Genomic DNA, 27954 nt, shown 5'->3' with positions numbered 1-27954 from the left:
TATTTTAAGTAGTATTTTACTTAGAGTCATTTTATTTTTAAATTGAAATATTAAGTATACTATTTACATAACTTAAATAATAATATTTTAAAAAAAATGATAGGTACACCGACGAAGTGTGTAGCGATTATGTTTCTTTTTTGTATAATTTGTTTTGTTTATTTTTAGTATTGTGTTTGTTTATTTTTTTATTTTAAAAAAATGCATAAAAATGCTTTAGAAAAAGAAACAAAAAAAATTTACACTGTCGGTAAAATTCCTCGATGGGTTTTCTTGACTCTACCATTGTTTAATATTTAATTTGTAGAATTAAAATTTTTAAAATATTATCTTTTAAATCATTTTTTATTTTAAAAGAAAATCAAATTATATTATACAAACACTTATAATAAAGTTTGTTTAAATAGTAGTTTAAGAGGCCATTAGACCAAAAAAACACTTTCAATCTATTTTATTTTATTATTATAATTTTTTAAAATTTTTATATAAAATATAATAAATAATTTACTTTTTTAAATTTTAAAATAATAATAATATTAAAAATAATATATTAATAATATTTTATTTAATTTTTAATTTTTATCTAAAATTATTTTAAACCATTTCATTTTATCTCATGATTAAATAACTTGGAATTATTAATTTATTAGTGCTCCTTTCTCAACAACCCCCGTAGACGACACTTCCCTAGGCCCCACGCAAACGGCGTCACAATCGCACGGTTAAAACCTCACTCTGCACTCCTGAACCGTCACTACCACACCTGCGACTGCACAGTGAACTCTGAACCGCGGAGAGGCTCGAGCCTTTCAATATCATATCACCGGACATCTGATCCGTGTGATCACCGGAAAAATAACGAAGACGTAAAGAGCCGATTTCGTCAGCGAAACGAAGACGTTAGGACTCTGTCTGTTTTCGCTGTTCTATCCTCCCTGAGAGCCTTTTTTTTTTTTTCTTTAACTATATATATATATATACACACATATTTTCTTCCAATGGCTTCGGAGGATGTGAAGAGCGAATCAGCGGTGTCAACGATCGTGAATTTGGCGGAGGAGGCGAAACTGGCTAGAGAGGGTGTGAGGGCTCCGAGCTATGCTGTTCTCAGTATTTGCAAGTCTCTGGTCGCTGGTGGGGTCGCTGGAGGCGTGTGAGTTGCATTTTAATTCTTTTGTTTTTCTTTTATACGAGTTTTTCTTATGAAGGAAATGGAAACGGAACTCCTGGGGCGGGGGGCGGAATCTTTTGTGGTCTGTTATTTATTTAATTTTGCCTGACTATTGGAAAATCTGGAAAAGAGGATGGAAGGATTGAATCTTATTAGCTATGTAGTCAAATGCCTTTTGCATATTTGGATTGCTGAGGAAAAATGGGTGATCAAGACTGAAAAACTGATTCTTTTGTGTTTCTGGTTGTTTACTGGTGAAAACAAAAGGAAACGAAATCTCCCGCACATGTGAAAAACTCCTTGAGGGCCTGTGCACACCTGGGATTAGTTGGGATGCCGTTCCCGGACGGTACCAATTAAAAAAAAAAAAAACCAACCTAATCTCTAACCTCTCCAAGACTCAAATGCTTGGTTGTGAAAATAAAGTAGGATAATCAACTGAAACTGAGATTTTTATTAGTTGTTGGGAGAAGAAAGAAATTTAAGATTGTTACTTATCAAAAAAAAAAAAAAAAAAAAAAAAAGAAATTTAAGATTGTTAATATTTAGTTGCTATTCCCATATGGGACCTGAGAGAAAAGAATCATCCCATTTTCATAAGAAGTGACTAGAAAAACTTGGAAATTACTTTATTTCCTCCAGAAATTTCCAAGTTTTATAAAATGTAGCTGCCTTGGCAAACTATGGTATCACTAACTTCTAACTTGCTGTGGTGGAAATATTTATTAACCAGTTCATGTTTGCACCTAAGCATTGCTGAATGATGGCTGAGACAGCATGTTGCACATTTCTTTCCCATTCTCACGGTACTGCCATTCCATAGAATGACCAGTTTTCATGTCTATGCAGGTCACGCACAGCTGTTGCTCCCTTGGAAAGATTGAAAATACTGCTCCAGGTTGGTTTATATTCAGTTATTCTTTCTTTTAGTTGCAATTCATAGTTATGCTTGTTTATATATGCAGTCACTTTGACAGGACATTTCCCCTTCTTTACATTATTTCATGTCATATGGATAGAAAGGATCTATGGGGAACTATTTAGAAATAGATATTGTGAAAGAGCCATTGAGACCTGATAGAAAAATTCTATGATCATGCACCGATCTTTCTTAGGATCATGAATCCCAAATTTTTTAATGAAGAGGAGAGATCTAATTATTTTAGTGTCTATAATTAATTTCTTCAGTGTAAAGGCCCCATTAGTAAGTGCTACAAGATCTTGCAATTTGGAATATATGTTTATGGACCCAAATTCATTAGTATGGAAAATTTTCTTTTCCAAGTGAAATTTTTTTGATAAGTGAAATTCTGAGGGAAATATTTATGATATGTTAATTAGCTCAGGCAATATGCAGGTTCAGAATCCCCATAACATAAAATACAATGGAACAATTCAAGGGTTGAAATATATATGGAGAACTGAGGGTTTTCGTGGACTGTTCAAAGGAAATGGTACTAATTGTGCACGTATTGTTCCAAATTCTGCAGTCAAGTTCTTCAGCTATGAACAGGCTTCAAAGTAAGGTTTTCTGCTCAGAACCTATGTTAAGTTCTGCGTTTTGTTATCCATTATATGCTTTTAATTTGTCTTTGTGGATTTTATTTTGGGGTCCAATATATGAATTTTAATCTCCTATTGTTAGCAAATTCAGTGAAACATGAACTTTTTTTGATTGGTAATTCAGTGAAACATGAACTTGAGCCAAACTATGTTTGTTGGTTGTGTTGTTAATTTTAAAGATTTAGCTGTCATGTATGAATTTAGTGATTGTATTTATAATGCTGAATCACATAAAACTTTCTTAAGGAGATGAAAACTATTATATATTATATACCCTTAAGATACTTTCTACATTATGTGCTTGTCTGGGTCATATCAATATGAAGTAATGATATTGTGTGATGACCTAAACTTGAATGTTTTCGCCATTAACTCCCATAAAGTAGTATAGCTATGCATTCTATGATATTGCATAGGCGTATTAGTAATTGTATGGTTAGAAAGAGAATATCCATTGATTAGTGAGGACAACTGATTATGTTTATTTTATTTTATTTTATTTTTTAATTTCTATGTAGGGGAATCTTGCGTCTATATCAGCAGAAAACTGGCAATGGTATGTCCATCTTGACCATAATATTTTCACATTAATGGGTTGTGTAATTTTTTTTGCATTAGTAAGACTCATTGGGAGACTTGGTTGAAACATAATAATTTGCTTTGATTTGAGAAGAATGAAGAGACGCAGGGGGGGGGGGGGGGGGGGGGTTGGGGGGCGCTATACTTGATACAAGAACAATGGGATGGGCTGTCATACCCCATTCTGATAAGGGTAGGTAGTGTATGCGACCTCACATTGCTTGGGAAGAAGAAGTTTTTACTCTTTAAAATGGTTCCAATGTGGCTCCAATTGTATCATTGACTAGTTCTTTTAGAGTATAAACCATGTGGCTTGGGCCTTCCATTGGGGCGTTACAAATGGTATCAGAGCCATATCAACCATAAATGTGGGACTTTAGCCTTGCCACCTACGACAGACTGGCCAGATGAGGACGTCGGGAATTTGAGGATGGGAGATTGTGATACCCCATTCTGATAAGGGTAGGATTTAATAAAGCATGAGCATACATGTGAATAGTGCATTCTCTTGCTTTGCACTTGTTTCTACTATTTCAGGTTAGAACCTATAAATTTATGCCTATGGCCTACAGATGGACTTCATTATTCTAATTCGATGATGAACTTTATTGTGCCTTAGGATTCATAAATGGAAAGATGGTAGTTAGTGGACATGCCGGTTGTATAATGCACTTTTCTCATTATCTCATGCAGAAGATGCTCAGCTCACTCCTCTCTTGCGTCTCGGGGCTGGGGCATGTGCTGGAATAATTGCCATGTCTGCAACTTACCCAATGGACTTGGTACGAGGCAGGTTAACTGTACAGGTACATAGTTTTCTAACTCTAATAGCTTGAAGTAAATACGTTCTTGGAAGTTTCTGTGAATCAGCATCACTATTTTATTTTATTTTATTTTTTATTTTTTATTTTTTTTAAGTAATTGAAGATTTTATTGTTAAAGAACGAAAAAGGGATACCCCAAGGACACAACGTTATACTACGGATTCACTTTTTTTTTTTTTTTTTTTTAAGGGGACCACCTAACTAAAAGTAGAAAAAGACGTTTAAGAAAGTCATGAAAACTCAGCCTGTTAAAATTAAGGCAAGCTGCTCAAAGGAATAAAGTATTGGAAAAAAAAAAGTTTTAAGCTCCTCTATCAGCTACATTTGATCTTCAAAATTTGTGCAATTCATGTCCATTTAAATTCACCATACTAGATAGATAGGGACCATCTTTCACACCATTGCACTTTATGTGCTTCAATATAATCCCCTCCAATTGGCAAAGAGGTCTACTATCCTTCTGGGCATAAGCCAAGACAAACCCACTAGTCCAAAAAAGTCATTCTGCTCAATGACAATCTTGCAATGGAGTGAAGGTGGTCCACAGATTTCTCTCTTACACCTACAAAACTGATTTTTCATAGTTGTTAACTTAGGTTATATATGGTGTGGATTTGTTTAAGGAAGTATTCCATGCAAAAAAGCATCCTTCAGAGATGCCTTTGTTTGCGGAATACTCTTTCAATTGAAGGACTCATTTGAAGATAGTTTGCAAAATACTCTTTCAAGGGAAGGACTCATTTAAAGACCTTTTAGAAAGATCGAATAGTGAACTTCTCTTTCTCAGAAAGGGCCCAAAGAGTCTTCTTGGTGCATACAAGACATAATCTAGTTGTAACATCTCGCTAGAAATTCAAAGGTGGAATTTCTATCAGTATTAGGAATCTCAAAGTTTTCACGAATCAACCACTCGCGTAGGTTTTAGTCTGCTATTATAGTCAGTATTACCACTCACTATTTTATTTATTTGCAGTAGTTAGAAGTGTCAGAATGAGATATAGTTTGCACCTTTAGAGACTTAGTTGATTATTTAGGGTTTTATGGCACAGTAATTCCATTTTCAGTTTTATGACAAAATGCTTGTTAGAAAACGCGTTTTGTTTATTTTGAGGCAGTTCGGAATTGATTTTCGATAAATGAATTGTACAGTTAGGTTAGTGTGTATGCTTAAAATTTTACAGTGCAAAGTTTATTTTTACTTTTCCTAGAGTGAATTGTAACCTCAATAGCATCACCAAGTGCAGTATTTTCAAAATCATACCGTGAAATGTCCAAATTAGGTTAGAGAAGTTTTATTTGGACACTTGACAAAATTTTAGCTACACTTGGTAAATAATAATGGACACTTGGTATCAAGAGGAACATGAGATAGATTATGAAGGAAATCAAGGTGTGAGATCATGCCACCTAAGCAAAATCCTATTCGATCAAACCATCCCAATTGTGCCAAACCAAAGAAGGTTTCAACCCTAGTGAAATCCTAAACTTTTAGAATCCAATTGAGATCCAAAAAACTTGGTTGAAACCGAAACTCTAAATAATTTCTCAAACCCTAAAGTTGGTCTCCAAACCTTATTTGATCTGATTTCTAGCATTGTGTTTAATAACTTGATTAAATCACTTCCACATGTTATTAATTATTCAAATTCATGTTATGACATAATTATCCAAGTTTTTAAACCTTGCAAATTTGTTTGGCCCAAGAAAAATTGGATTTGAGCTTGATAGCATTTCAAACTCTAGTGTATTAGACTTGCAAGTCATCCTTTCATTCACTTTACTCTTTTTCATTTATGTTCTTGGAAAGAATACTTAGAAGCTCTCTCAGGCAGTTTTCTGAGTCTTTTTGTGTGCTGATTTTTGAACCCTTGTAAGTATTTTCTCACAATGATTCCTTCATGAATATTGTTTGTCTTTGAGTCTAGTTTCCGTGGGTATTTTGTTTGTTTGATTTTATGGTCATTTGATTGGTCAAAAGTTGTCTTAACCATGGAAAGATCAATCTGGGCGATAATCTGGATACTGTGTTGTATTTTGTAGTTTTTAACAAAGCTAATGGATAAATCTTGATACGAAATTTTTATGGAGTATTGTCAACGTGTTTATAAGAATGTTTGTTGGAGATTAGTTGCATGATTAAAACTTTTGATGAAATATTTTCTTAGATTTAAAATGTTAGAAACTGGAAGACAAAAAATAGTTTTTATTTTAAGAAAATTTGGATCTTTTGTGGTCTATTCTTATTCCAATGGTTTTGATAAATTTATTTGATATAACTCTTAGGATGTCAGCCAGAAAATTTTGTATTAGTTTCAAACATATAAATTTTTATGCAAGGGAGTATTCGGTTAGGTCAAAAGTTTGATGTTTTCGGTTAGATCCATGTTTTGGTTAATTTTTAACTATGTGATTTAAAGTTTAATGCTTGGATCTACTTTATGTCACATTTTTGAACTATATGATGTTTTGGTTTGAAGATTTCATCATGGTATGCGTTGGATCAAGTGTTTGATCAAAGCAAAATTGATAAAAAAAATTCTGGTTTTGACTAAGTGTTGGAGCGGAGTACTTCAAGTGGATTTTGTGATTTCTAGTGACTTTTATGTGTTGATTCAAAGCATGTTAGTTTTTAGGAAGGTGTTATGAATATGTTAGAAGAAAGTTTTGGATTCTTAGGATGTTAGTCCGAAAATTTTGTGTTAGTTTCAAAAATATGAATTTTTATGCAAGAGAATACTTGGTTTGGTCAAAAATTTGATGTTTTCAATTAGATCCATGTTTTGGTTTATTTTTAACTATGTGATTTAAAGTTTAATGCTTGGATCTACTTTAGGACACATTTTTGAACTATATGATGTTTTGGTTTGAAGATTTCATCATGTTATGCCTTGGATCAAGTGTTTGATCAAAGCAAAGTTGATAAAAAAAATTCTGTTTTTGACTAAGTGTTGGAGCCGAGTGCTTCAAGTGGATTTTGTGATTTCTTGTGACTTTTATGTGTTGATTCAAAGCATGTTAGTTCTTAGGAACGTGTTATGAACATGTTAGAAGAAAGTTTTGGATTCTTGGAGTTCTTGGAGACGTTTTGAAATAGGTTAAACCTCGAGATTCAAGGGTTTGCCTTTTAGTTAAAAAGGTTGGATCTTTTGACTAAAAAGTTGTGTTTAAGAGAAGTATATTTGTTAGATGTTTTAAGCATGTTTTCAAGCTTAAGATAGGAGGATCTTTGTTGCAATATTTCGATTTGATCATGAGTTTTGAAATTGGAAGAAATTGGAACAAAAATAAGAGATGGCCTTTGGAAGTTTCAGCCCTATAATGTTTTTCATAGTTGTGTTTGGTTTTAATTTTTTCTAAGTTGATATTTGAGTTTAGGACAAAATTTACGTAGGGAATGTAAAGTTTGGTATTTTTGGGGTTAGAATGTGAAATTTTTAAGTTATGGGTAAAATGATTATTTTCTTACATGTAGAGGGTAAAATGGTAATCCCACTCTAAGTTAGAATTTTTCGTGTTTCTAATTGTTAGTGATAAAATTTTTAATATTTAGAACTCTTACTTACAGTTTCTTATGTTTCGTTCTTTGTCCCGTAAAACGCGACGATGACTATAAGTTAACTTATTACTTACTGTTAGATTATTGTGTATGTGTTGGTAAAAGAATTATTGGTTATTTACTTATGTTATCATATATGCCATGTCATGCCATGCAATGTCATTACACGTTTATCTGTTACATGAAGTAGTTATTTGTTATGTGTTATGCTATGTCACATAATGTTGTCTGTTACGCATTATGCCATGTCGCGTAATGTTATATGTTACATGTTATGCCATGTTACATTACGTATGTCATGTCATTTATCATTTCATTTCACTTCACGTCATGTCTCGAGTACAGTGTCTCTAAAACAGTATTTTTCCAGTAAGTCATGTGTGGGATACTCGTGATGTAGTCACTATGATTGTCCGAACATCTCCATTTATAATTTATGCGAGGTACTTTCGGCGTAATCATTTTGATTGTTAGAATACCTCTACTCAAATGCTCTTGGCTTAATCATTTTGATTGTCAGAGTATTACTAGGTACTCTTGGCGTAATTATTCTGATTATTAGGGTATCTGAATTAAAATATTCATGGTGTAATCATTTTGATTGTCTGAGTATCTCTGATGGAATATGTTGGGCGGAATCATTTTGATTGTTTACCTGACGAAACGACTAGCGAAATCATTTTGAATGTCAGAATTCATTTCACGGTCAGTTCATGTTTCAAGTTCACGTTCAGTCATGTTTCAAGTTAACGTTAAGTTCATGTTTCAATTCACGCTTAGTTCAAGTTCAGTTTAAGTTCACGTTCATGTTTAAGTTCATGCTCAAGTTTAGTTTATTGAACAAGATTCCAAGTTCATGTATTTCATGTTCAAATTTATGTCATGTCAAGTTTAGTTTCAGTTCAGTCTATGCTCAAGTTCAAGTTATGTCAGTTCCTGCCGTGTTAAATGTTAAGTCACATCAAGCTTATTTATGATCATGTATGCATTCATGCTGTTACTGCCATACATGCATCTTTGACCTGTATGTTAAGTTGGGAATGGTAGTCCATTCTCCCTAGGATGGTAGACCATGTGTCAGGATTAGGAGGTGCACCAGAGGTTGATCGACTGGAGACGGTGATGGCACGACGCGAAGCTCATAGCCTCAATGCTCCAATTTATCATTAGTATTATGGCATTCTTGATTAGGTTGTGCGAGTTACTCATTGGATTAGCCTAGTAATTGCTTTAGTTTCTGCTTGTACTTAAAGAGCTCGGTCTCCAGTACTCTTATGATTACAGACCTTTTGGACTTGTGCTGTAATCATAGATGTTCAGCATTTTAATATGTATGGATTATGTTTTAAGTATTTGGGATATCTTTAGTTTGGTGTATAGTATTACTTAAGAAAAAAAATTATCCGCTGCGAATATTGTATACTGCTAGATGTATGCTAGTTGCATTGCATCTTTAATTGTCATGAATGGGGGCAGGTAACATTGTTTTGCAAGTTTCAACGCTGCATATGTCCGTTCAATCCCAAGCGGAATTTGGGAGAGTCACACTAGTGAAGTAAAAGAGATTGAAAACCTTCATGAAGGCATTAACCTCTCAATCATGAGATATAATCTTAAAGAAGTAATATTCCTGGGTGGAAACAATTGGAGAACTCCAATAGATAATCCATTTAAGCCTTCTGTGTATCTGCAGTATTATAAAGTTCTGGGAAAGCTTCAAAATAATCCTCTCCAATTGGCAAAGAGGTCTATCCTTTTGGGCATAAATCCCTTGCCAAACCCACTTGTCCGGAAAAGTCATTCCGCCAAGCAATGACAATCTCACGATGGAGTGAAGGTTGTCTACAGATTTCTCTCTTGCACTTACAATACCAATTTGTCATATTTGTTAACTTAGGTTATTTATTGTGAGGTTCTGTTTAAGGAAGTATTCCATGCAAAAAAAAGCATCCTTCAGAGATGCCTTAGTTTGTGAAATACTCTTTCAAGTGAAGGACTCAATTAAAGACCTTGTCGAAAGATCAAACAGTGAACTTCTCTTTCTCGGGAAGGGCCCAAAGATATAATCTAGTGAAGTAGAAGATATTGAAAAACTTTGTGAAGGCATTAACCTCTCAGTCATGAACTACTCTGAGAGAAGTTACATTCCATGATCTGTATAAAAAGAGTAACATTCCATGACGGGAGCAAGTGGAGAACTCCAAAAGATCAGCCATTGAAGCCTCCTGTGTATCCTCAATATTATACATTTCTGGGAAAGCTTCTATATAATCTTCTCCAATTGGCAAAGAGGTTTACTATCCTTCTGGGCATAAAGCCTAGCCAAACACACTTGACTGAAAAATTCATTCCCCTAGGCGATGACAATCTCACGATGGAGTGGAGGCGGTCTACAGATTTCTCTCGCACTTAAAATACCAATTTCCCAAAATTGTTTCCTTAGGTTTATATGGTGAGGATCTGTTTTAAGTATTCCATGCAAAAAAAGCATCCTTCAGAGGTACCTTAGTTTGCGAAATACTCTTTCAAGGGAAGGACTCGTTTAAAGACCTTGTATAAAGATCAAACAGTGAACTTCTCCTTCTCGGAAGGGGCCCAAAGAGTCTTATTGGCACCTGCAAGACATAATCTAGTGGCGTAGGGGAGATTGAAAAACTTTGTGAAGGTATTAACCTCTCAATCATGAGCTGCTCTAAAAAAAGTAACATTCCCTGGCCAATATTGAAAGAGTAACATTCCATGACGGGAGCAATTGGAGAACTCCAATAGGTCGGCCATTAAAGCCTCCTGTGTATCTGCAATATTATACACTTCTGGGGAAGCTTCTTTGAGTGCTCTGTCAGCACATCATAAGTCATGTCAAAATCTAGTCATAAAGTCATCATCCACCTCAAGTCTGGTATGACTAAAAAAGGCTCTCCTCCTCCTCTCCTCTCTCTCTTTCACATAACCTCACCCTGTACATACACCTCATTAGAACACCACCCACCCTAAGAACAGCCATGTTAAAACCCCAAAGCCACTTCCTTGGAAAGTTTCGTATTTCTGAACTTCCCTAAAAAATCGGGGAGCACACTCTAGCCTCGTCAACCAGGTCAAATTCAAAGTCTTCACTGAACTTGCTCCATAATTTTTTTTGCTGAAACTTCTCTATACCATTGACCATGCTAGTGGCCAGTGGAAAGGAAAAATAGGGACAGGAAATACGTAGACAATTTAGAGAGTACACTCTCGATCAAGGTGATTCTAACACCTTTTGATAAATACATCCTCTTCCACCCATTTAGTCAATGCTTAGTTTTCACATTCACATTATTCAAACAGACATAATTCCAAAGGTCGGCCAATATGTTTATATAGATAGAGGATACCTTGCACCCTTATAGCTAGCCATACTATCCCACATTAGAAACATTACCCATATAAACCAGCTGTGATAAATTCACTTTCAACCCAAAAACAGCTTTCAAATATGAAAAGGATGATGGTAGTCCGAGTTTGCCCCGCAGAATATCTAGGTATCATCGGCAAATAAAAGATGAAAAATGTTAAGTACAACATCATGCTTGCTTGCTCCCACATAAAAGTCAGAGAGAGCTTCGATTAATGGTAGCGGCAAAAAGAGATTACAATGGTGGTTTAAATTTTTGATGTTTTAGAGGAAGCTTGTTTATCAAAGTAAATGGAAATTCATTTCATATAAAATATCCTTGCCTTTTGTGATAATTAGTTATTTTGCATAATAATTTCCACTTTTAGTGTTTAACCTTCTCATGGGTCTTATATTTGCAGACACAGAATTCTCCATATCGGTACAGAGGAATATTCCATGCTCTATCAACTGTACTCCGGGAAGAAGGCCCACGTGCTTTATATAAGGGCTGGCTTCCTTCTGTTATTGGAGTTGTAAGTAATTTTTTATTCATATTTGTTGCCATTACTTTGGAGTAGATAATTACAACTAGGATCATTGTATGGTGTTCTTGATCGTTGAGGATGTAGGAGATAAAAAGCACAATATCTCCCAGTAATCATATTGACATCTGCATGCAGCTAAAGCCCTGGTCATCTTAGCAACCATGCTGACCTTGTACTTTTGGCAATGTTTCCTCTACCCATGATTATATTTTTCTTTCTTCAAAATAATAGAGATGGTGATGAAATTTTAGGCCTCAACATGACCAAGTATACCTTAAGTCTGGTATCTTGATTGAAAAGTATGGCTAGACTACAAATGGTTACTCTCATGTTGTGTATTAGTCGTTATTTATGTTAAATACTTTATTGTATGGATCTTTATATTAGGCCTTGTTCACTTTCACAAAACTTTCATCTCATCTCATCTTAATCATTACAACTTTTTTAAATCCCCATACAAAATAAAATAAATAATTCAACTTTTTCAAATCCCAATACAAAAATAATATATTCTAATAATATTTTATTTAACTTATCTCAACTCATCTCATATCATCTCATCTCTAAAAACAAACGAGGCCTAAGTTGTCATTCAAGTTGCAAGGATTATTTATTTATCCTTTTAGAAGGACTAAATGGCTTAAGCTCATGACTCTTATCTGTCTATTTCTTTATTCTTTTAGAAGGACTAAATGGCTTAAGCTCATGACTTTTATCTGTCTGTGCCTTCTATTAGAATTATCGCAGTTGACCATTGTCAGATTAGAATACTAGTTTGTATAATCTTTGTCACAACATTCCATATGGAGCTGTAAGCCATGAGTTGAATTCTTGATCTACGATTTTGAGTGCTTCTTGTTCTAATATGGTAGAAAGAATTGATGGGAAAGTTGGAGGAATGTTCCTGCGGTAATGCTGAAAAAAAAGGAATGGAGATGGAGGAGAGAGAGGGCTGGAAAACCTCTAATAATTTTGCACTCTAATAATGGCCTGTGCTTCAGTTGTTTCCTGTTTTTGATACTGTATAACCTCCATGCACAGAAACACTTGCATGCATAAACACGCGCACACAAACATCTGTATTTATTGGTGATAAATTTCAAAACTTAATGTTGGTCTAGATTTTCTTCTGCTGTGTAGATGTAACTGAGAAATAAGAGTTTAATGAAGGATGGAGAAATTAAAATATCAGATGCCTTCTGTTCTTGTCCCCTTCTCTGCTGATGCTTAATATGAATTACTCATATTCTTTTTAGGCACTTTTAGTTTCTCTCATGAGATTTACTTGTAAAATAATTTGTCACCCAATTTTTGTGTAATCTTGGAAAGATGTACTCTTGAAGTATGCGAATTTATATTTTTCATTTGATGTTTGCAGATTCCATATGTGGGTCTGAACTTTTCCGTGTATGAATCTCTAAAGGATTTTTTAATTCAAACTAAACCATTTGGACTGGTTGAAGACAATGAGTTGAGTGTGACAACACGGCTGGCGTGTGGAGCTGCTGCTGGAACTGTTGGACAAACGGTTGCGTATCCTCTCGATGTCATACGTAGACGAATGCAGATGGTGGGATGGAATAATGCTGCTTCTGTTGTTACTGGTGATGGAAGGAACAAGGCCCCACTCGAATATACTGGTATGATTGATGCATTCAGGAAAACCGTTCGACATGAGGGCTTTGGGGCATTGTACAAGGGTTTGGTCCCCAATTCTGTGAAGGTCAGTCCCCTAGTATATGTGATCTATATTTTCCCTAGTATATGTGATTTATGTTTTGAGAAGTGTGGGAATATTCTTAGGTCTAATTGGTTTGACACTTTCCAAATAGAATTTTTGTTTTTGATGGTAAAATTGACATTTTCGGTTCACCTGCTAAGGGAATTTCCATTATTCCTGACACCTTGGCACTTCTTTTCACTGGAATATAGAAATATCAAGATTTAGGACTAAAATCCCACTGGCCGAATAGAGGAACAAATAAAAAAAGAAAAGTGCCTCTAAATATTATGAATGGCTATGGCACGTAGACCTTTTATTTGGCCGTCAAGCACTCAAGCCTGCTATCTGTTGTTTACGACTTATGCCTGAATTATTGGGCTGCTTTCGAGGTTTTAACTTATCTGGGAGTTTTGATCCTTCGAATCATTATAAGATTTAGAGTTGTGTTTATCCAAAAATTTGGTTGAGAACCGACCATCTAGTCTTAACAAATTTGGGCTGTGGGATCTCCAACATAAGGTTCATCCAGATGTGGGCCCCTAAGTGCTGCATTTATCCCTTTTGTGGAGGTATTTATTCTTCAGAGTCTAGGATGTGGTTCCTTGTACGTGTAGAACAACTACTGTGATTGATGTTCAGGGTTTGAAGTGAAGGATGGTTATACAACGAGGTTGGTCCTTTGTGCCTCGGGGAGTCATACCTTTTTATGACCTGTAAAAGCGTAGTTTTCCTTTTCAGCTCTTAAATATTGAAAATCGGTACCTTGCTTGTTAAATTTACCCACAAAGTGTGCCTCTAAGATGCGAATACACCCATGATTGCCTACAATTTCCACTTTCTACGGTCTACTTAAGGTTTACGTGGACTTTTTTCTTTACAAATCAAGTTTTTGAATGAAATGTTACTGATAAAAATTCAGATAATTTAGTTTGTTCATGAAATTAATATCCATCTGTCAGAGTTTAATGAACATATCTTTCCATGCATTAAGTACTTGCTTGATGTGCTGCCTACTTTTCCAGGTAGTTCCATCTATAGCTATTGCATTTGTGACATACGAGGTGGTGAAGGACATTCTGGGAGTTGAGATCAGAATATCAGACTGAAGTGTGATAATTATTGAACAAATATTCTCTTTATTGTAGGTAAGGAAATAGAGAGGTAAACTAGGGGTAATTTTTTCCTTCTCGTTTCTCCAATAATGAGTTAGAAGCATGCTGAAGTCTGTTTATAAATGGTTTCCCTTGTTTTCCTATCGATGTTTCCTTCTGGATATTCTTTAGCTTTCGGCTTCTTATCGATATGCCAGGTCAAATAAATATTTTGACAATGCAAGAACGCATTTGCATGCCCTTCCATAATAACACAGAACGCTTTCTCCATGATAGTTACTGTGGTTCATTCCTGAGCTCTCTCTCTCTCTCTCTCTCTCTCTCTCTCACACACACACACACACACACACACAGATCGTTTGTTTAATTGGGGATGAAGTTGAAGGCTGAATCTATCTTTACGGTAACAGAGTTACAGAGAAAATTACGAGGATGAATAATGCTCTATTCCCAAATGGTTTCAGTATATTATGTAATTTTATCTTGTGGGTTTGAATTACCTGAAGGATGGGATTAGAGGTGTCCCGAAATATAAACTCAATTTTTCACATTTGTCACACTACATTATATATAGGTATTTGATGAGAAAACAAAGAGAGCAGAAACTAAGAACTGTTTTGTGGTTTGCTTTTCACCGCAGTCGATTATGAGAACATGATATGCATAATAACATTTTTCTCAGCAACTGTAAGGTAAGCATTTTTGCCTCTTTTTCGTTTTCTTTTTTTAAAATTATTCTCTTGGCAACGTGTCTTCTTCTTCATCTTGGAAGAAATTTTCTATTGGGTAGAGCAAGACGAAGCCATCATAAAAAATCTTTGATGTTGGAGAATAGGCTGTTGAGAAATAATACATTATCAACATCTTCATACTGGATGACAAGAAAGATGGAGCTTTGTTTGTAACCGAGACTACTGTACATTTTGAAGGTCTGTAAAAGACATCCAGTAATGGTATCTGGAATCAGGTGTCGTCGTTTGAAACCTTGGTGTTTGTCAAAAGAGCTAGCTACTCATATTTCTTCCCCCACCTTTGGGTGAGTTATCTTGATATGCAAGCTTTGGTTTCATGGCCTCTTGCACTTTTCCGTAAACTTTGCTCGTAATTTTGTATACCTTGGTCAGTAAAAGTTTAGGCATGTTGGCGGTCAGTTTAGAAAAACTCGAACTTGATTCGATATAATTGAGCCAAGGTTAACCGGACAATTCCCTTGAATAGGCTGGAATTCAACCCTACTTTCATACCTCCCTTTGACCAAACAAATCTCTAGCCAATCCTAATTCGATATCAGGTTCACCCACCAACGACCAGAACGATGAGTAGAATTCCCAGTTGCAACTATATAATGCTTCGAGTAGATGCCCGTTTTGGCCCAAAATGGCCAGAAACAGCTTCTGGGCCATTTTGGGCCCATAAATTAACAAAAAGACAAATTAAAACAAAAGAAGTTACATGAAGAAAAATAATATACATGATACAAATTTAGAACAAATGAATTAATGAAGTACTACTATAGATTACTAGTCTACTACCTAATAAATTAATAATAATAACTAAATTATTACAAAATTTGAGACTAAACAATTACAAAATTACAAATAATTGCTTCGAAGGGAGATTGTATCAACATTACAAATCACTTAATACATTATACAAGTACAATTAATTCACAAATTTCAATATACTAAGAGAGCTATTTGACTGTGACATTTGGGGCGGTCAAGGCGGGTGGTTGAGGGTGGAGAGACATGTAATGAGTGCTGCATGATGTAACTGTGAGTGATTGTGTGAGATCATAAAAGCTGAAATAACATTAACAATTTAGTAGGAAAATAAATTAGAATTATAAATAAGAAACAAAAATTAAAATTACAAACATACATTAGAAATGAAAAAATTAAAAACTAAAATGACTAACCATGATGAGATGGAGATCAAGATGAGGTATTGAGAAAAGATTATTTGAATTTTGGTCCATGAGTGTGGGATTAGGATTAACTTATTGATATTTGAGGCTTGAACTGCATATATTCATATTGTATAAACCATATGTAAATACAAAAATCAATTATATACAAAAAATTATATAAATACAAAAAATCAATAAAGGGACAATACAAATTGTACAAATCTATGGACTATGGCAAATTGGCAATGGTGGGTCCAATAGCACGAAGTCATACTGCAGCGGGGGCAGACGTCGTCTAACTCTTCTCATGTATTGCTACAACAATTAATTTCGAAATTAATACCCATAAAATCAAAATGAATATAAATAAATCAAAATAATAAAATGAAATCAACAATTACTAAATCCAGGTTGATTACCACCCTCTTTCTTGTCGGTCTCCTTAAACTTAAGAACATTTGGAACATGAATTTCCTTTCACATCATCCAACTCTACATGCATATCAATGCCTCCTGCAACTGAACCCCGGAATAGATTCAATATGCGTCCTTTGATACTAAAAGCCGACTCTAAAATAATGGTGCTGATAGGAATGACCAAAATATAGCGGAATATCTCTGCAAGGATGATATATTTCACGGCATTCATCTTTCACCATGCCAATATATCAAAGTTATCTAAATGTGGGAGAAGATACATTTCCAAATATCTGTCTAGGAGAAGATACATTTCCAAATATCTGTCTATCTCTGATTTTGCCTCCGTAGATTAACGAACTAGTAAGGGGTTTGTGAGAGGCTCTGACTCCACGCCATCCTATTCTTTTTCATTGCCTTGGTGTCTAGAGGAGGCATTGGGGTAGGTGTAGGTGTAAATGCAGTACCATCCTTGATTGCAGTAAACTCATCAAACAATTTACCTAAGATTTCTTGGGCCATTTCACCAATAAGCTCAACCCATGCCTTCCTATGCGCAAGTCCCAAACCATAGACCATGCCATCAATCTTGAGATAGGGATCAAGAGCAAGAGCCACATATTAAAAAATATTTAGCCTACTCAAATCTTCCCAATACTTGTCATATTTGACCCTCATTGTCAATGCCATCTCCTGCATCCTAAAATAGTCACCCTTACACATTTCATCAAATTCTTCTCTAACCCTACATATTTGTTGACAAAACTCATGGGATGTAGGGTATAAAGAATTAGATAACTTCAATATGACTTTGTAGAAAAGTCTCAAAAAATTTATAAAAGTAGAAATTACCTTCCAATCATCATCATCAGGCTTTCCTAATCCACAGTGCTCATCAAAGTATTTGACAAATTGAATGTCTTCATCACCCAATAATTGAACGACTGTCTTATATTCTTGGACTGTCTCCAACATCATGAAGGTTGAGTTCTATCTTGTAGAAATATCAGTATAAAGACCTTTCTGGGATGTTATGCCCACATTTTTTGCAGCAACCTTGCATTTCTCCAATTTAACAGGAAAATATCTCACAAATTTCACAACCATTTTGACTCGTGCAATCGAGTCATCAACATCTTTCAACTCATCAATCACAATTAGATTCAAAATATGTGTAGCACATCTAACATGCAAACAGTCATTGTCCAAAACTGTCTTATTTGCCTTTTAAAAATAAGTCTTTAGATATCCCAAGGCAGTATTATTAGAAGAGGCATTGTGACGCCCCCAAATCCCCACGCCCGAACACGGGAAAATCGAGACGTCCGGATGGTGACAACCCGGACCACCATCCTAACGACGTGTGCCAAGTGTGTGCAAGAGCGACAAAGTGCACAAGACAAACGCAGCGAGAAGCAAGTCAATAATTAAGTACCAGAATTTTTCTTAATGTAATACAAACTGTTTAAAACATACTTAAATAAAATATTACAAGAAACACAAATACAAGTTTGAAAACAGATAAAAAGCACAGCATCAGCAACCCGGCGGAGCCGCATCCTCGGGCTCAGCCTCCTCCTCCTCTTCCTCGAACTCTGCACCAAAAGCTACGGAACCAAGAAAGGTTCCGCAGGTAAGTATGACCCAAACACTACCAGATGAAAATACATACAACCCAAACAACAAGAAAACAAGATCAAACAAACACACGCCCCGCTACACATATATTTTAACACGCACGCCAAAACCCAAAAGGCCCACCAACCTCCATAAAGCCACACCTCGCCATTATCCCAGATAATGGCCCAACCCACCATTTTTCCCAGAAAATGGATCATAACTGAAAAACCATACCACAACCCGCTCCGTATGCACCATGATCTCCCCTAGGGATCATCCGCACACCCTGGCTCAGTGCCACACCGTAGAGAACGGCTACGCGTGCGACACCTAAACGAGCGATGCCCAGACTCGTGCCATGCACGTACCGGGCCGGGCCATCCTCTAGCCCTCGCCAGCGAAGGGCCACGGGATCGGTGAATAGAGCGATGCCTGGACTCGTGCTCAGCACGTACCGGGCCAGACCCATCCTCTAATTTCCGCTCCCGGAGTCAGTGAGTAGAGCGATGCCTGGACTCGTGCTCAGCACGTACCGGGCCAGACCCATCCTCTAATACTACTCCGTCATCGCGCAGGGCCTCAGAATCGGTGAATAGAGCGATGCCTGGACTCGTGCTCAGCACGTACCGGGCCAGACCCATCCTCTAGTACCGAACTCGTCAGCGCCCAGACGACTACTCAGGGGATGTCACTCAGTATTGACCGCTCCCGAGTGACCAGAGGAGCTCCACCGTGATAATAACCCATCACGGCTTGGGCTCGTGAGACACACGCACCCAAACGCCAAAACGCCGATAAACATGATGCACATGCACGCGATATGCAACGCACACAAATAAAATGCAACGCACACCACACGGCCCAATCGAAACTACCAATAACAACCAACCAAACAAACAATTAAATAAATAATTAAATAAATAAATCAATTGAATGAGCAATATATATTAAAATCTGAAAATAGGGTTTGGAAAATACTTACAGCGCTATACGGTATTTTTAGAAAGCTCGCGGCGTTGCTAACGGCGGAAAAACAGCAACGTCACAGTGAAAATTCACTGTGGCTGTGGGTCCGAAAAACCCACTTTTGAATGGGGACAAACTAGGACACGAGATTGATAGGGAATGGTCTAGAGGTGGTTGTGAAGCTAATGGAAGCGACGGACGGCCGTGGGTGGCGGCGGAATGGCTGGAAATGGCCGAAAATGGCAAATCGGAAAACAAGCTCGTGGGAGCTGCTCCGGTGGTCGATGGAGGCCGGAAATGGGTGGGTTAGGACGGCAAGAGGTCGGTGATGAAGTGGTGAAGAAATGGTGGCCGGAGGTGGAGCGACGGCGGCGGATCGGAGTGAAATCCGTGCGCCCTTTGGAAGCTTTTTCCGGCCAAATGGCCGGCCGGTTGGGGGTGGTTTTCGGTGGGGAGGTGCACCGGAGGGAGGGGAAGAAAATGGGACCGGTGGGAGGTTGGGAGGTGGCCGGACGGCGCTGGGCCGGAGGAGAGAGAGAGACGACGCGGGAGAGGGAGGGAAGAGAGAGAGAGCACGGGGGGGGGAGCCGATCGGGGAGAGAGAAAGGGAGGGAAAAAAAAAAAGAAAAGAAAAAAAAAAGAAAGAAGAAGAAAGAAAAAAAAGAAAAAGAAAAAGAAAAAAGAGAGGAAAAAGGGAAAAGATGTAGGGAAAAGATGAGGTCCAAACCTCATTCCGGAAAGCAAAACTAACCCGCCAAAAAGATTAAAAAAAAAAACACAAAACAACTAAATAAAACACAACACCAAATAAAATAAATTAATTTAAAAACCAACTTTAAAAACGCAAATAAATTAAAATAAATAGCTAATATATTAATTAAAATAAAGACAATTATTTCAGCGAAAATACACTCAAAAACGGGTCATCACAGGCATTATCAAACGTCACTGTCAAAATTCGTGCCAACCTCCACTCTTATATTGCGGCTTCCAAGGCCTTCCCAACCGTCTCACCCTTATGATCGGTTATTTGACAAAATTTCACAATATTTTTGTAAAATGTCCAATCAGAATTAATGAAATGCACAGTCAAAGACATGTAATTAAAATTTTGGACAAATGTTCAAATATTGATAGTGAGGCAAACTATCGACCCACCTATTGGCCTCTCAACAAATCTCTCTCTTTTGTATACATCTTTTTAACCAGACATTTCAACTCGTCTCTCTCTACCTTAAGCATAAATATGAGAGAAGAACGAAAAAGAAGCTTGAGATCGACTGGTTCAAACTCGATTAAGCTCTATTCATTTCTTAAACTAGTTGTTCGTCAACAAAAAATTATAATTAGTTATTAATGATACAACTTCTATACAAATCCTTGTATAAACTCGTATAAATTCGAATAATTTCGTATTTACTTTTTATAATATTAATTAGCTCCATCATTAAAATAAAAATATTTCACAAGTATAAGAAATCATGTTCCTTATATTAAACATGTTTTTATGAATCTAATTATTAATATTGGTATATTTAAACTTTAGAAAGATATTAATAAAAATTCAAAGTTTATTTGTCAACATTGTACATAAAATTATCAAATAAAATATAAATACCCTATTTACACTATTGGCATGCTCAAATATCAAATTAGCTGTCCAATGAATTCAAGCTTTCAAAATTTGTCCAAGGAAAAATATAGTTGTAAGCACAATTGTGCACTAATCTGTACACCAATGTGATGTGATTGGTCAAAAAGTAGATTTTATTGAAAACAGTGTTAATTTAAATTTTAAGTATAAATGAATTAGTATTGGTACACAGATTAGTACACGACTGTGCTTGTATATAGCAAAACTCTTTGTCCAAAGTATTCGTTTTCCTCTTTAGCCGACTCCATGGTTTGCCCATTAGGCAGTTGTCTAAGGCCCTCTAAAGAGCAAGGCCCCTAAACATTATAAATGTCTTAATATATTTTGAAAATAAATTAAAATAAAGTCTAAATAGGATAAATAATGTATTATTACTATAATGGTGATGATAGAAAGTCTAATGAGTGAAGAAAAAAAAGTTTACAATTCTTTTAATAAAAAAATGATTGGAAGGGATATTTCTCCCATTTCTATGACAGGGCCTATACTTGTGAGAAGTATAGGCCTCTGAGCTTGAGGTTTAGGTATGCCTAGCCTGATCCAACCTTTTACGGGGAAGATCTAGAACATAGTATATGAGGGGGGAGTCCTACCCAAATTACATGCGAAGAGGATATGCCGAATTAAATGTGCTGACATGGCATGTGCGTAACAAATCTCGACAAAAGACCCTATTGCGGAGAAGGGACTGCCATATTGAATTTGATAGTGAGGAAATCTGAGTGGACATGACCCCTATGAAGAGAGAACATGAGGTAGAGAAAAAGGTAGGTTATGGACTGGATCACTCTCTTTAACTTCTCACTTCTCTCTTTTCCCCTCTCTAGTTCTAAAGATTCTAACTTGGCATCGGCAGTGACACGTTAGCACCCAGCCACCCTTTCTTTCACCTTATAGGTACCTAGAGCATCATCACTATGAGTGGCTACAAAATATGCATTAATAATTGGCATCATCTGTGAGGTAAAAAATTATTTTGGTCTAATAGCATTAGCGTGCCTTATGTACACCAACCACAACTCACTCCTAAATGGCCTAAAACTAAGAAGATGCACCCTCCAACCAAGAAGATATAACAGTAGAGACAGAGGAGCATGTGGCAAGGCCTGCGCCTGAAGTAGGGAACAAGCGTCGGGGCTATCTCCAAAGGCAAAGGAGCTCAAAGACGCCAAGGTAGGGGAGCACATGGTAGAACTAATTCAAACCGCTCTGCAAGTTCTTCCCCAACCTCCCACACTCATTGCACATTCAAAGAGGAGGGTGAGATTAGGGAAGAGGATGAGCAACGGGACAAGGTCCCAATTAGTATGGCTTTTCACTGAACATCAAGATGTATTTGCTTGCCACCATGCTAATATGCCTGAGATTGATAGGAGTGTAGTCTAACATTGCTTGAGTGTGAACCTCGATGCAAGGAACATCAGAAAAAAGAGGTAAAGCTTCAGAGCAGAGAAGTGCATCACAATAGTAGAGGAGGTCGATCGGCAACTGGCTACGAGATTCATCTTGGAAGCCCATTACTCGGAATGGCTTTCCAATGTGGTCCTGGTACAAAAGTTGAATGACAAGTGGAGGATATGTGTAGAGTTCACTGACCCAAACAAGGCATGCCTAAAGGACAGCTTCCCTTGACCGCGTATCGATTTAATCATCAACTTGACAGCTGGACACAAGATGCTAAGCTTAATGGATGCCTACTCTAGGTACAATCAAATTCATATAAGCTGAGAAAACAAGGAGAAGACTGCTTTTATTATGGACAAAGGTGTCTATTGCTACCGAGTTATGCCCATCAACCTTAAGAATGCCAGAGCCACCTATCAGAGGTTGGTTAATAAGATGTTAAAGAACAAATTAGTCACGGCGTAGAAGTGTGCATTGAAGACCTATTTGCCAAGAGCAAGGAGCTAGAGGGGCACACCGATGACCTAAGGGAAGCCCTTCACAGTCCTCCAAGAGTACAGGATGAAACTCAATCCTGTGAGGTGCGCTTCTGGGGTAGGATCGAGAAAGTTCCTCAGGTTCATGGCCTCGAATAGGGGTATCAAAGCTAATCCAAAGAAGATCCAACTTGTAATCAACATGAAATCTCCTTGGACTGTCAATACCTAGAGTGCGACACATTTGCACCCAGCCACCAGCTCTACCACTCTCCAAGGTACCTAGAGCGCCATCACTATAGAAACACGCATTAACAATGATATTAGGTGATGTTATGTTAAAATTTAATAGTCTCATATTAAATTTCTATCTTTGATTGCAATTCACATTAAGTTGCCTTTGCTTTTCACTACTAGGAGTTCTCGCCATAAAATGAAACAAAATAAACAACACATTTGAAGAAAACTCAATTGATTGAAGTGGTTTGTTAATGTCGTGTTTCTTATGCCTATTGGCCAGGCTCCAGTGACTTGAGTCTTTGGTCTTACAGCTACACATTTAGAAAAAACACAGAGAGTTGGGGGTCTTGGTTGAGGCTGGGGAGTCTCCAATACTTTTAGTATCACCTTAGTAGTTTGTGCGATTGAATAGAGGAATTAGAGAGCTTTCTTTGTACCTAGGGATCAGCTTTTATACTAGGTTTTTAGGGGGAGCATCGCCCATACCCCATGGCAGAAGTGTGTGTCTCATCAATTGTTATTTTAGTCATATTCCTTTAATGCGGCATTACTTCTGGGGTGGCGCAATGAATACTGCGTGGAGTCTTGGGATTAGCGTCATTAATGCGGCGTGGCTTCCTTCCCTTCTATTTTATGGGTGCATGCCGTTAGACTCATCCTCCCTTGCTGTCAAAAGATTAAGGGCTCATTGCGTTTATTGCCCACCTGCTCGGATAGGTTCCCTGAGGCTAGGTGCCGTAGGGGAGTGCTGGCGTGACGTGTCCCTTCTTTCCTTGCATTTTGGGATTGTTTATGTGATTGTGGCCATGACTCGACCTTAGCTTTGAGGTCGGGGGCCTTTAATGGGTTAAAGGGCCATCTAATCAGGCTGGGCTCCCTATATTTGGACTTGTCTATTGGGCTTTTGGCCCGAGGGGAGAAATTCCCTTACAATTACCTCGCCAATTCCTATCAGATTAGTCCTATGGGAATTTCTTCTTGTCTTTGTATTCATGTCTTCCTGTGATTTGCCATTTGATATCCTCCATTTTTGAAAAAATGGAGGCCATTTTATTTCTCGGCTCTTCCAAGTGTCAAGTCATTGGAGCCCCTTGCTTGGTCTTTTTGTCATTTAATGCGGCATGTGGTGGTTTCCCTATCAACTTTATTGGCACGTTTTATGACAGTTGAGTTTCGTCACACAATTGTGTCCATTCTATCCCTTCAACGTCAATGGTGTTGTGTAGCTCCGTCTACGTCACATCATAAAGTACATGCTGTAGGATTCGGATTGGGCCTGCTGGTTTCATGGGTCGCATGTGTTCCCACGATCCTGGGATGCCTACCGTCACATGGAGCCTATATAAGCATGATTCTGCCCTCATTTCCCTCCTTTACTGCATTCTCATCTCCTTGTGCCCTAACGTCCTTGTTTTTCTGTTCGACTCATTTCTTCTTCTGTCACTCCTTTCAACCTCACTCTCAATGGCTTCCTAGAAGGCCGTTCAACCCAAGATTCCTGTGGATTTAGATCACCTCAAGGTTTGTATTGCTAAGCAATTCTTCATCAGTTATAACTGGCACTCAAAGGCTACCACCAAATTCTAATCGTCACTGATTTCCACCTATCACGTCCCAAAGGAGGTGGTTTTTGAGATCCCCGAACCACGGGAAGGGGCAATTGACGACAAGGGTTATGCCTCACATGTTGCCGTCTTCCCTAGCATGTTCTCCTACCGGTTGAGGTTATCATTTCCTCAACCTGTTCGTGATGTATTGGATCATCTGGGATTAGCCCCCTCTCAGCTGCATTCTATGACGGCACACCTTATTAAAGTCAGATGCAAAGCACATTGACCTTATTGGTCGTGAATTTCTTCTGACCCACAATCTCATAAAATGTGAAAGAACCTTTCCAGTTTCAGGGTGATGCACCCCCTCATTGTACTAAAGCCACACTATTGCAAGGTTAAAGACTGGACCAACAGATTTATTAAACGAGTTGTTCGTTAACAAAAAATTATGACCAAGTATTATTAATACAACTTGTATACAAATAATCAAATAAAAAATAAATAATCTATTTATTTAAATTAAACAAGTTTGAACTTGCTGAAATATTAAATTAGATGTCCGTGAACATAAAATAAAACTTGATAAAAAACTAAACTTGACTCATGTTACAATAAAAATTAAACAATTAAGGATTAACTACCGACTATATATTCATTCAAACTCGGCTCCCTTCTACCCTTGTGAGTGCGTTAAAAATCTTTAACTAAGGACATTGTCGAAAGATGGTTGGCTCAAAAATCTGATTTCCCTTCTACCCGACTCCCTTCTACCCGTTTTGCCTTGGTGTGCTTTGTGCACCTAGTGTAGAATTTTTAGTATTTTAAATGATATCTTCGAATAATATATCTATTAGGCATGCATGGCGGCATTTAATAAGTTCTTGAGAATCTATTAATGGAATGATTGATTTGATCAAAGTTAAAGGTTTAGAGATTAAAAAGCTCAAAATTAGAGTTTAAAGTGCACTTTGATTTGTCTAAAAGAAAAATCACATAGACTATTTTAATATTTAACCATATTAAATAAGGAAAAGTTATGTAACATTTAAGCTATGAAATTCTTTTTAACAAGTAAAACACATAACAATAGGGAATAAAATATCTCAGACCAGATAAAGAGCCTAACCCATGATCAAAGGGCCCCCACTAAAAGACAACATAACGAAAGAGGAAGAGGGGAGAAGGAGAGGACAAAAGTTGAAGAATAATGGTATGTCAGAAAAGTTTGAGAGGAGACGTAAATGAGAGAAGATGTGATATAAAGTAAGGGGGAGTAGAGATTGAATGTGCCTTCTGCCAAATGACTAAAGGGACTGACTTCGACTTCAACTTCTCCAACTTCTTCAACCTCAAACCTAGAGCACCAACGACGGGGTCACTTTTTGTGATACTCTGTATTTTAGTGTATTTTGATTGAATGATTATTTTATTTTATTTAAAGATTGGTTCTCTTGTTTTAAAATTTAGCCTGTTTCTCATTGGTTTATTTTTATAATTTTTAAGTTGTAAAATTTATTTTGATATACTTTCTTAATATTAATTATTGTTTTGTATTTAAATTACTCTTTAATTTAAATTAGTTTATTTTTGGGCTTTAAAATTATTGTGTTGTGAGCTTTTTATTATTACTTTATTTTAATTAGTCACTGCATTTAAATTATTTTTATTTAACTTACTGTTTTGAAATTCTTTTTGTTGGATCAATTTTGTGACCCAAGTTGTGAGGATTGAACCTTATTTATTTTCCTTAGTTTTTCTTTTCCTCCTCTTTTTTCTTTCTCCTTCTTTTTTTTTTCTCCTTTCCTTCCTCTGCTTCCCTCCATCTGCGCGTGAGCCACCCCCTCCCCCTCCCTGTCCATTTTTCGTCAGCCCTCTAATGCACCGCCGATCGCCCATCCCAATCTTTTCCCCTCCGGCTGGCAAACACCCCCACCTATGGCGATATTTGACCTAATTGTTTTAGTTTGAAGCCCCAAGGGTATGAGAGACAATTCTTTAAGGAATGAAATATTGTTGGGGTTGGGAAAAAATATGAGAGTTTTGTATAAGAGAAATGATACTTGTAGTCATGAGTGCGCAAGTGCCACTTAATCATTTTGAAAAAATTGAATAAATATGAGACTCATATGAAAAGAAAATTAATTTTTTAATAATGGATCATACTCTTTTTCAAAATAATTGCACAATGCTTATACACATCACGACTATATGTAATATTATTCTTTATATAATAGGCTGCACGACTTAGAAAAAATTAGTTCTCAAACTCATAAACGTGTACCTAGACTTAAGAAAATTTGGGTTCCTAAAGTTGACACCATTCATCCATTGAGTGGGAGTGGTAATAATCTTACCTAGCTAACATTAGGGAGACACCACATCCCTAGCAGTAGTCTTACAACTCGATCATATATCCTAGGGAGACACCACATCGTAGCTTTAGGTTGTTTTGCATTTTTCCTTGTTTTATGCTTGCTTTGCATATTTTGGCCTTTTTTTTTAATGCATTCATAATTAATTTCAATTTTTTTTTTAATGAAAAATGCCAAAAACAATTATTTTATATGAGTAGTACATTATGAAAAGGGTATCATGTTTTAAATATTTCAAATGTGTGCATGATATGCATCTTACATGTAATTTGTGTTTTGCATCTCACAATGCACAACCAGCTTAATTGATCAACGCTTTACCACTTATGTGAGATTTTGGGAAAGCAATCAGAGTTGTAGGGAAACATAACTTGTGGATAGAACTGACCATGGGCTAGATGACCTTTATTATTTCATACTGTTATATGCTAAAATAAAACTGCTCAATACAAAATACTATATAGCCCTGTTTCCAAAAAATAATGGGAAAAATAAATCAAAGCACTTGCGTATGGAAAAATGCCAAAGCTCAAAAGTGAAGAAAAAGATGAGGAAAAAAAAAAAAAAAGAGTAGCTCATTGAAAGGGAGAAAAGCAAAATTTCCTAGGCCCTAGTAGCATTGAGTTTGACCTTCTATTCCTAGGAGCTGTTTATTTTTTACTAATAATTTCATGTTACAGCCTGATAAATGGTCAATTATATGGTATTAATACTCTTAAATATCTTGGGTTAAAAGAGTTTTATGTGTTAAAATAAGAGTATTAATTAGATAATGTTATTTAACTTTGTTTGACATGTGAAATGATTTTCTTGTCCTTAATTAAATTCATATGGGCTCATGTAACTTATGATGTCTTAGGATTTATCAAGCTTAGAAAGAAATTATCACTAGGAGGC

The 27954-nt window shown here is 36.6% G+C and overlaps 1 protein-coding gene across 1 annotated transcript; it reads left to right on the top strand.

Moving 5' to 3' along the window:
* The first annotated feature begins 739 nt into the window (after positions 1-739).
* Positions 740-14721, top strand: LOC122299563 (mitochondrial adenine nucleotide transporter ADNT1). Its single transcript, XM_043109937.1, has 8 exons — positions 740-1153; positions 2021-2069; positions 2529-2692; positions 3253-3290; positions 4007-4119; positions 11486-11599; positions 12990-13334; positions 14357-14721. The coding sequence occupies exons 1-8, from the start codon at positions 999-1001 to the stop codon at positions 14438-14440; spliced, it is 1062 nt and encodes a 353-aa protein (XP_042965871.1). The 5' UTR covers positions 740-998; the 3' UTR covers positions 14441-14721.
* Positions 14722-27954: the final 13233 nt, after the last annotated feature.

The sequence above is a fragment of the Carya illinoinensis genome, chromosome 2 (assembly GCF_018687715.1).
Source record: "Carya illinoinensis cultivar Pawnee chromosome 2, C.illinoinensisPawnee_v1, whole genome shotgun sequence".
Lineage (NCBI taxonomy): Eukaryota > Viridiplantae > Streptophyta > Magnoliopsida > Fagales > Juglandaceae > Carya > Carya illinoinensis.
This window is presented reverse-complemented; position numbering and strand designations above follow the sequence as displayed.

Bases quoted from the DNA above. Each gene is read 5' to 3' on its own strand.
- LOC122299563 (XM_043109937.1), top strand. From the start codon at position 999: ATGGCTTCGGAGGATGTGAAGAGCGAATCAGCGGTGTCAACGATCGTG. The intron at 1,154-2,020 runs GTGAGTTGCATT...ATGTCTATGCAG, and splicing joins GGTGGGGTCGCTGGAGGCGT to GTCACGCACAGCTGTTGCTC. The intron at 2,070-2,528 runs GTTGGTTTATAT...GGCAATATGCAG, and splicing joins GATTGAAAATACTGCTCCAG to GTTCAGAATCCCCATAACAT.